Consider the following 11241-nt stretch of genomic DNA (forward strand, 5'->3'; position numbering starts at 1 on the left):
TGAATTGATCTGACTGCCTGGATTCGGTTTAGAAATTTGTAGCGGAAGTGCATTATACACAGCCATGAAAAGTAAAGGTGCCCTTTAACAGGGAATTTCCACAAGGAATGGAATTCTGGACTGTCTTGCTCTAATTATAAGTATATGAAGATACAGAAGATGCATTAAAGATGGTAAAAGCTCAGACCATCTACAAGCACAGTATGAAAAACACATGTTTGGTGCACATTCAAAGCAACAACATATTTTTTCTTCAGCCCTGGCCATGAAGAAGACACTGTTCTTGCTGCAATTCATGGGGGACAGACAACACCACTGCTGTTGTGAGTGTGTGTATTTCAAAGGGGTTTGTGAGTGTATGTAGAACTGACGTGTTTTTGTGAGAGCTGGGTGGTTATATAATGGCCAAGTAAAACAAACAGAGTTCTTCCAAAGGGACAAAAGGAGAGCCAGCAGCTCCATGTATTCGCAGTGCTCAACCTCAACTGTCTGGCAGACAAATATGCAAAAAAAAAAGTAGTTCAAAAAGCAATGCATTCGATGAAAAACATGAGGGAAGACTCAGCACAAATGTGGAAGCTCTGCAGTGATGCGACATTTTGATAAACATATTTATTTGAGTAAAAAGAGACTATATTGATGACATTTTCAATTTTTAATCTTCATTATCATTAAAAAGGCTATACTTAAAATGCATGTTAATTGATTTCATTGAAGTTGCAAAATAGATTTTTTTTTTACCCTTTAAAAACATTAATGACAAAGAGAGTAATGAAATATCTATGTACCCTCACTAGGTTCTACATAGAGACATAATCACAGCCACAATGCCATTACAGAAAATCATGTAATCCATTGCGTGAGCACACAATATTGCTGAACACAGCTTTGCTTATTATTAAAAGCGAAAATAAATCAGCACAGGCTCAGCCTAAGTATATGATTGGTCAAGTTGATGGAGGCTCGCGTGACAGCGTCAGTGGAAGATGTATAATGCAAGCTCAAAATGTCTGCTTGAAAGCAAAGCAATTCTGTGCATGAGGGCAGCCGCTAAATCACTTAAGCCGGAGAGTGAAGAGTGATATAAAACATTTGACGTGATATGGACCAAGTGCTTTGAACCCAGCAGCCAAGACCATCAGGCAGTGTGATGAGAAGAAAGTGAGGCACAAAGGAAAAGAAGGAATCAATAAACAATCTACTTTGTTATGAATTTGGACAACTGAATACTCATAGAGAAAAAAGTATTTGTATTTTTCATTTTTGTTTAGACTTATACCATACTATCACATACCCCTTTATTTATAAAGCGCTTTTAAAATATCAACAGTCATCAAAGCGCTGTACATATTACTGAATGACACAGTAAAATGTAAATAAACAAGCAAAAATACAGACAAGCGAATATAGAAATAGTGTATATAATATCCATAATACCGTATGGATGAACATGTAACTAATATGAAATGTGGCCCATTTGATGAAGTAAAAAAATATGATAATAATCATGAAATTTTACTAAATTCAAAGCTATAGGGATCATGAAACTAGATCAAAAACTTGGGACAACCAGGCAAGCATATAAATATAAGTTGGTAGGTAAATATTCATTATTATCATTATTATTATTATTATTGCTGGTATAGTAATTCCATAATCTATGTTTCCGGGTCACTGAAATTAGGATTATTTAAAAAAAAATAACCTGGTTACTATAATAACTTAATGGCTGAGACTAGAAGGCATAAAAACAATAACTAACTAATTTAATTAAAAACAATAGATTAACTAAACAAGGTGTTTTTGAGTCACTTAAGGATAAAAGAATAAGTAGTTTGAATAAAGTGAATAAAAAAATTAGGCTAAAGTATTTGTGATGGTGTCTTTGTACAAAAAATGTTTCTGTTGTACAATGAGTATTATGTAGCTGGCAAGTTTCAGGGTTGTGTGTCTTGATAAATCCAGCAAGAATGTAAACCTGGATCTCCCCTCACCGTACAGCAGAACAGCTGCTTGCCCTTGCAACACACATACACACATACTCTGACACACTACCCTCTCAACACACACACATGCACACTTTTCACAAACAAGCCGCTGTTGGCTGTTTTAGGATCAAATTAGGGTTGCAGGAATTTCACACTGATGGTAGATATGAGTAGGTTCACCTGCTCCTTTCTGTTGTATTGACAGATGAAAGATGGACTTAGGGAGATTAGATCTGGCCTTACATTTCTGTGGAAAAGCTGAAAGCTGCTTGCAATAGGTACAGTGATCCAACTGTCTGATGCTACTAGACGTGTTAGACCTTTCTGAATAATCTGTATCAGCTCAGACGTTTTTACAAGATGAACTGACACTGGCTGCTCTGAAAAAGATTGTATAGCTAAAATATGTTGACATGAAAAGTCATTAAATCTGCTAAGCAATGCATTCAGTTATCCAAAAAGCAATACATAAATTTACTATATATAACTGCAGCTTGAATATGTAATCTCAAGGCCTCAATAAGGCAAAATGTTTTTTTCTTTTTAAGATGCCACCAAAAAACACAGGCTGATACTCACTAGGAACTCTGGCACAAACAAATATAGATACCAAATGTAATACTGACAAGAAACTCACTGTCTATTGCCAGAGTCTACTGGGAAAAAAAATTACTTAAAAGATTATAAATTAAAGTATTGCTTTAAAAAATAAATTACATTTATTCTTATTAGTTCTTTCTTTATTTCTTCTTAAGCTTGACCATAAGTGTTTTTTATTACAAAATGTATAATACTGTGAAAATGTATTTGCATCCTTTTTCTGCTATTTTTGTTTTGTTGTCACATTTGTTTTTGTTCTTTTTTATATTGTGAAACAATATTTAATATTAAAAAGGAGAGACTAAGTAAATAGGAAGGCATCCTTCAAATGATTGGTTTCATGTTTTAATACAACCATATGCAAAAAATGTAATTTCCCCCTACACTTTCATTTGTGATGCCACCCTTTGTATAGACAACTCTCGTAAAGGTCTAAAGGGAGTTTTATTTTGATTCTGGTTGTTGTGTCACCACTTGGATGTGCATCTGATTTTTTCTTGGGTTAATCTTTTTAGGTCATTCCTGTTCTCTATTGTTCTATATTTTCTTAGCTGCAGATGATGGCTCTCGCTGTAGTTCTCTGGAGTCCTACTTTCTTAGAAATAGCAGGATGAGTGACTTCTTGAGAGCCTACCTCATGTTATCAGGCAGATTCTGTTAGAGTGTGATACTGCTTCAGTTTAGATCCCAATCAGGCTTAGGCAGGACTATTGAAGTTAATCACGGTTGTCCAAGACAAGGAACAGAATAAAAAAATTAAAAAGGGGAGAAATTATTTTTACATATAAGAAATGGATGGATATAGTTTTTTTCTTTGTAATAAAACATTATTATTCTCTTTTTAAGACGACCAAAAAGCAATAACAGAAGAAATTTGTATTGGGATAAATACTTTTTCTCAGCTCTTTACTGATGGTAAAACTTTAAAAAATGTACATAGCTTTTTATTTATTCCTCCATGTAAAATCATGATGGATTTTACAAACACAGTTCAATGTTTTAGGTTCATTTACGGTAAACAATTAAAAATAAATCACAAACTGATGTGACAAAACTTAATCACTTGTGCCTGCTTGAGCATGGGTTACATGTGTATAGTTGATAGACCATCCCTCGTGCATCTGTTTCTATCATTTTTTTGCCATGTGTGCAGTCTTGTAAATATGTTTTCTTCCTCTTTATGGTGCTAGTGTATTCGGTGTCCAAACATCATTCAGCCATCTATCTTTTAACACGAAGAGCCTGGTGAGCGTGCGGTATGATGGGGGCCCCTCACGGCTGCTTACAGGGGGCTCCAGGGGCCTCTTGGTGCAGCTGTCCCACTCCATAGTAACACAAGACCTTATTAGAGTCCATTAGAGCACTCTGAAACTAATAAGAGATTGTCAAATACATCCAAACATTCACACAATTCACAGAGACGCAGGAAGCGAATGGAGGCTGACGGTGGGGTGGGAGGGGTGAGGGCATGCGTGCGTGTGGATGAGAGGTGGTGGTGATGGGAGTGCAACATATTTTTCCTCAACATGATCGCATTGTTTTAAGTAAACCACTTTTTTTCTGATATTTTTGAGATAAAATTTAAATAAAATGACAGAAGCAACACAAATGCAGCACCTTGTTAACTTTATAGTCTCTGAAATCTATTCAAAATATTTAAAGACATATGTACCGGTATGTATGTATTTATTCAACGCCTCTTATACCTATTTTCTATTTTCTTGTTTTTCTGACTTTATCCAGTTGCTCTGACTAAAATTATCCATGCATCTGGGCAATGAGAAAATGCTTGTCTGGGGTCCAGAGTTCCAGAAAAAGAGCGTCCCTTGGCCCTGACAGCAGGGGCTTGACCCGGTAGAAATCCTTTGATCTTTAATTAACACCGGGCACGTCTCCGGAGAGGCGAGTGCTGATGAATAAGGTACCATTTGGGACAAGCTACAAAAACTTAGAATACAAAATGGAATAATTCTTTGTTTTAAAACTCAGCCCTGTTTTTGCTCTAAAGCAACTATGGGAAAATCTGCAGATCTAAATTTGGTGATTTAAAATGGATGGTTATGCATCTGGCATATTTAGCTTAAGGGGAAACTTGTTAAAACCAAAAAAAGAGGAACCCACATGGAGTTGTATATTGACCGCAACCTCCATCCACAACAAAGAAAATGTGAGGTCTTTATGGCACATGTGCTGGAACTCGCCTCTGATCTCTTACCATTGTTCAACTTCTTTAACATTGTCAAAAAAAAAGAGGAAAAACAAACAAACAAAACATAAAGTAAGCAAATACCTATCATGAAAACCAGATCCACCTAATGAGATACAGAAACTGATAGAAACTACGGCAACTGAGTTTCTCCATAGGACACACTGCTGAATTGTCATGTAAAGAAACATAATATTATATACTGAACACAATCAAAAATCTAGATATGCATTAGTATATAGATGACTTTGTGTATCAAAGTTATCATTGAACAGTGTCACACTTTTAATTATGTATAAGTCTGATGATGTAAATTTAACTAACATTGCACATCTAGAGGCAGAGATTTTTTTGCCAATTCTTTGTTGCAAATCAGCTGAGTTAAAGTCAGACTAGGTTTTTGCCCCAGTCTGAAGTCTTCTATCGTTTCTAACACGTTTTCTGCCCTGTATGTATATCATCTTCACATTTGCCCTAACCAGCTCTACTTATGTTGGCTCTACTAATACTGGATCCAAACGTTGTCCATCCTAACAGTAGTATAGTTAAAATAATGAGTGGTTAGGTCCACTCAAAGAATTTGGGAGAAAGGCCAAAAAGGTCATGTTGATGCAATATAACCCTGTAGAGACATTTGGACCATGTCGCTATGAGTTCATAAAACCTATTCAAAGTTTCTTGTCTATCCCATATAGACGGTGAGACACTTCACATAGGAGTTATTTTTCATGGTTTTCTTGCATTAATGGTTTTCCTTTTGGCATTGCTTCATAAAGAAGTCCACATCTAAAAATGTATTCTTTCAACTGATTTGTTGATCTCTACTGCATCTTAAGAATTAAAAATCTTCTAAGTTAATGTATAACAATTTCCCACTTCATGATTACTACATACTTTATGTTGGTTGCACAGATTGCCCAAAAAGTCTCCAAAAGTAAGGACATGTCTACAGGGCACTACAACAGAAACCAGCTCCCTTTTAAAACCTTTATGAAGATGGTGACCAGACAATGAAAAACATTTATTTGGAGCCATCTCAGTTTAAGCTTCTGTCATGCTTTCACCAGCACCCATAATCATCACCACAGCTATTTTATTGTAATCCACTCCAGTATACTGTGTTTATCAGACCTGTCTTTGCAACTTTGGCTAAAATATTTCCTAAAATTAATGATGTGTCAAAGAGAAACTCACCACCAAACCACTGCTGGCTGGACCTATCAGCTGATGGATCTGGTTAACACATCATCCACATATAAGGAGATACGTGTGTAGAGCTGGACAACATATCCAAAGACACCCTAGGAGCCTTGGATATGTTTGAAGGTCTCCCATATAGAATGCATCCACATTCATAGAAATGCGTGTGTATATATATGCTAAGATCAGGTGTACGACATTTAAGCTCCTTAACAGAAAGATATGAAGTGAGGCTGTCTTTTCATCAATCTTTGCACTTTTGTAGCTTTGGAAAAATCTTTGATTTGCGCAGAACGGAAATTCCATATGTAACATTAGACATTTAAGAAACTTAGACAACATGGTTCATTTGTTAAAAAAAAAAAAAAAAGTGACTTACTTTGACAGGTGCTGCTTCTCTCCTCATATCCTGGGTTACACAGACACTTTCCAATAGGCACAAGCCACTCCCCTTCTGTGCTACAGTACATTCTTGGGGGTTCCTCCTCTTTCGAGTAATTGACACACAAGCCTTTGACCTCAACCAGGGACTGGGAGTCCATTGGCACAGTATCGGGGAAGGAGGCCAAATTCCTCACAGTTTGTGGACACTTTTTAAAGTAAACCCTGACTGAAACTAAAGCCACACAGGCACCCACATCCTGGAATGCCAGGTAGAAGCCCTTCTTGCTCAAGGGGCCTACCTCTCGCACCTCAGTGTTGAGTTTGAGGATGCGATCTCCGAGGTCCGTTTGGGTAAAGCTCTCATCAGCGGCTATGGTATCGATCTTTAGGAATTGATGCTCCCTAAAGTGGCTCCCCTGGTCATCATCTGTCTCCAGATAGAGGAGGTTGAAGGTCTCTTTGCATGTGCCAAGGACCAGCGGGATGGAGTTGCAGTCCCGCAGCGTAAACTTCAACTCCACGTAGATCTTCTGCGCCGACTGGCGAGGGATCCAGTTGGTGCGAAGCCAGTTGTTCTGGCTGTACTCCATCACATTGCAGACCTGGAAGGTTCTGATGGGGGTGTAGTGCTCGTCCACACCACTGATCTCCTCCCACTGCAACAGTCAAAAAAAACAAAAAACAGGAAAGATCGAAAGGAGAAGCAGAGAGAAATAGGAAGAAATAAAAAACAGAGATAGCAAATGAATAAAGGAAGGAGAAAATGATGAGGTAAGAATGGGAGTAAGGATGGAAAAAGAAGAATATAGGAACAAGAAATTCATATAATGTTGAAGAAAATTAGGGGTTTGGAATTGAAGAGGAAACAAAGGAAAAGAGGGGAGATAGAGAGAAAAATAAAGTTATCTCCACCCTGTAGACATTTAACAATAAATTACTTAGATCCAGATTCAGTCTTTCTGAATACTAAACATCTAACAAACACTTAAGGGTGAAAAAATTACACAACTAGATCTTTTTTGAATTTCCCAATTAATTAAAGACAAACTTGTTGCCATTGCCAAATTTTCTTAATTAGGAAGCTATAAATATATTTCTATAATAACCCATGATGTGTGATGTTTACTATTTCAGTCACTTTAAATTAGTTTGAAGCAAATATTACCAAAGATCGCATGGTGTCTTTTTTCACCCTTACGCTAACAAAGTCTGCTTTTATCTATAATAGTGAGGAATTTCAAGCTGTAGTCTTTGTTATTTGCATCACAAAACTACTTCTACTCAAAAAGAAAACGTGCTGAATCCACTATATGAAATAAAAAGAGGCTACAAGGTATAGACAGATGTGAGTGTATACCAGGAACGTTCGTGTCTATCTTACATTTTCCCTCCACTGGGAGAAAGCAAAGAGAGGAGAGGAGAAAAAGAGAGCTGGGTCATTCCTTTTGAATTCAACACAGCGGGTAGACTCATTGATCATGCTGTTCGGCTTTGCTGTCCGGGCAAATCAACACTGAATCACAGCAATGAGGAATGGACACCTGTAACAGTGGGCTTATAGTAGTTAAAATGAAGGAATGGGTGGAAATGAGCAAATGCTTTCCCCTTTTTTTCTATTTTCTTTTTTTTTTTTTTATGTAGATTTACCTAAAAAATTTTTGATTTTTGTCCAGATTTTAAGCATGTATTTTTTCACAGGTACTTGAAGAAACATCTATTCTGATTTTCCTGTTTTGTAACATTTCACCCACAAACTTCAGTGCATTTAAAATATTATGTACTGTATCAACATAACCCAAAGTGTATTGTATGTGTGTATTCAGTCCCTTCTGTGGTATGATGTAAAACAACCATTCTACTCTACCTACACCTAAGTTTCTCTGGGGAAGGTTCATATCATCTTTGGATATTAAAAGTCTTGTGTACATTTTGTCCTCAGGAAAACATCTTCAGCAATTAGATTTACATTTGGGCTTTGACTAGTCAATTTATACTTAAGCTTGTATGTTGGTATTAACTATTCTGAATGTTAATTTTAAGTGGATTTTTAGGTATCTAGATAGCATACTTCAAATAATTTCCTGTATTTATCTTTATTTAAGGTTTTATCAACTTTTGGAATATACATACTTTAATAACATTTTAGCTCTGATTTTATGTCTTTAAGTTTGATTTGTGACAGTTTTTTTCAAGATGTATGTCACCCCTATCTAAGTAGCTGATTCATTTAGTCTTTTTGGAAACGTAGTGCTATTTAGCAACCCTATCCACATATCGACAGTATCTTTTAAGAAAACCATTATAACTGTTACAATACTGTACATTATTGCTGTAATTCAATATTTTTTCACCTACTGTGGTCATCCTAAAGAAAACATTTTTTTCTAACTTGGAGGGGTTTTTCCTTTCTGCTAATTTTGATTGAAATAAATATCTATGGGACTTCTTTCTATGACCTGGAGCAGATCTTGTTCCATGATGAATTTGTTACATAATGGCTGTTACCAAGTTTGACAGTTTACAATTTACAAACATGTTAAAATTAGTTTGAAACTGCCTCCACAAAAAAGAAAAGATTTATGACGGGTTAAATTTGGCTAGTACTTTCAAGTAATTATCTTGTTCTGCTGGCCCCAGAGCATCTGCTCTTCTGCTTAAAATTCTCCCAGGGTTTGCAGCTCTAGCTTGGCTTGCATGTGTGCATTTGTAAAACATCACAGTTGTGTGCTGAGTCTACAACTTTGACCTTTAGACCAAATGGAGGACTTAATTTTGTCAGCACACTTTTAAATTTTACTTCAGTTTTGCAGTTTTTCATTCATGTTTTATCACTCCCGCATTGTAAACAGTCCACATTTGAACCTATTAATTTCAAATTATCAGAGCAACCTAAGAGCAATATTACAATTTCCTACTTTACAAGCGTACTTGCCATGATAAACTCTGATAAAGTTATTGATTTCTACAGAAGCATTTTAATTTTTTTAAGTCCCTTTTCAACTTTTATGCCCCAAACATTAAATATAAGTTGAGTCTACTCTTGGACAGGTTATATAGATTCATACAGATATATTTTAATGAAAGCTTTTAGGTTTGATGTCCTCTTATTGTTTGATTAGATATTCAGCAATATATTGCTATTTTTTTTTTCTCTAAGTTTCTTTAAAAGGATATTGGATACAAACTATCCTACCTGCAATTAGCTATCGTACCAGAAACTCTAAACAATTTCTCTAAACATAACCTACCACTGAATTTCAAACCCAATAACACACTTAGACAAAACCTGGTTCATCCCAAAGACACAACACCCAAATAAAATCTGAGTGGCATTTTTTCTTTGGTCCATGGCAGCCAGAACTGTTCAGACTTCTATATTATAGAGAACGAACAACTACACAAAAACATGGCGCAGCATAGGAGAGCCAGGGGCAAGATTCTGCAGTGCTATTGCACCTCAGGAACAAAGGACACACCTTTGATGACCAAAATGTTCAGATTTTGGAAAGAAGGGGACAGATGTTTTGAAAGAGGGGTGAAGGAAGCCATCCATGTTAAAAAAGGAAAAACCATTAATGAATAGAGAGGGAGGATTGTCATCTCAGCTTTCATGCATCTATTATGCAATCATGGTGCTTATTCTAAAGAAATTACATAAGCATACTCATTGTGATTCAATGGCAAAACATGTAGCCCATAAACAACTAAAGACTCAACCAACCAAGGCACATGTTGGGTTGATTTTAGATCTGTATCTAACTTGAAAGGATGGACCTCCATGCTACTTAAAACTACAAATTGCTCTGGTGTGAATTAGCAGACTCCCAGACAGATGTCAAAATGTAATCATCATCTGAGTCCAGTTAACACAAACCTTTTAAAAGTTGTGAATAACTTTGTGATATCAGTGTCTTAACACTTAAACAACACATATTGGCCATGGTTTCAGAAGTTATGCGGGGCTACTGAAATGTTTTATCACATATTAATTATAATATGATGTTATGGTATGCAGAAACTCTGTCTACACTAATGAAGATTCAACCTTATTGGCATGTCAAAGGAGGCTGGAGGAGCTCAGTGGAGCTTAGAGGGATCACCAACTAGATGTACACAAAAAATGTGATCACAGCATCAGACTTTCCTCTCAAGAGAGCCAAGTCATCAAAGCAAACCAGGCTGCCTCATCAGTAAAGCATAATCAATTAGTGTCTGAATTTAGTTTTAACATAAAATTAGACTTTTTTTTTTAACATTAATATCATGATAAAATGTCTTTTTTGGCATCAAAATTCATGTGGCAAAATAAAAATATAGTTATATGAAAAGTCAATGTCTATTTCATGAGATTTTTGTCTTCACTTCTGCAATGAATAAAGGTTTTGAGATACCTTGAGGAAATTTCCTTCTGGTAATGTGTTACAGTAAATATCAAGTAGAGAAAGAAAGCAGTCCTCCAGGATAGGGTAGCTCCCCTCTCTGTTGAACTCTAATTGATATATAACAACACAGGGACCCAACACTAGTCTCCATGACCTCTGACCCTGACCCTTAATGGTCGCAGCTGGGGCACAGGTTGGTGTGATGCTGCCATGGTTTCTCTGATCTGTGCTGTAGGTGAAGCAGCTAAAGGGACAGTAAAATGAAATGTGGTAACTTGAGCTGATCAACACATAGCTATGGTAACAGGCACGTCTCAAAGTCACATAGTCAGCACACTAATTCACCTAGTTCAAAGATGTTCGGGTCAAGTAAAGGGCTGCTATATAGAGTGACAATGCACTCAGATGTAACTGAGAGTGACAGATTTTTAATGAAACAAAACAGACGTCTCTATTTTGGGAGATTGATTTTTCTTATTTT

At 36.3% G+C, this 11241-nt stretch overlaps 1 protein-coding gene across 5 annotated transcripts in view; it reads right to left on the bottom strand.

The window, feature by feature from the left end:
* epha3 (EPH receptor A3) overlaps positions 1–11241 on the bottom strand; it is a 124551-nt gene that overhangs the window by 96227 nt on the left and 17083 nt on the right. For 3 of the 5 annotated variants that reach the window (XM_015383828.1, XM_015383827.1, XM_015383825.1), the window contains exons 3-4: positions 7760–7771; positions 6374–7034 (exon numbers count right to left, since the gene is read on the bottom strand). In XM_015383828.1, the coding sequence (XP_015239314.1) occupies positions 6374–7034; positions 7760–7771 (673 nt within the window). Of the gene's footprint in view, positions 1–6373; positions 7035–7735; positions 7772–11241 lie in introns of all 5 variants that reach the window. The other 2 variants (XM_015383829.1, XM_015383826.1) reach the window with 2 other exon arrangements.

The sequence above is a fragment of the Cyprinodon variegatus genome, unplaced genomic scaffold, assembly GCF_000732505.1.
Source record: "Cyprinodon variegatus isolate N-32 unplaced genomic scaffold, C_variegatus-1.0 Scaffold295, whole genome shotgun sequence".
In the NCBI taxonomy this organism is placed as follows: Eukaryota; Metazoa; Chordata; class Actinopteri; order Cyprinodontiformes; family Cyprinodontidae; genus Cyprinodon; species Cyprinodon variegatus.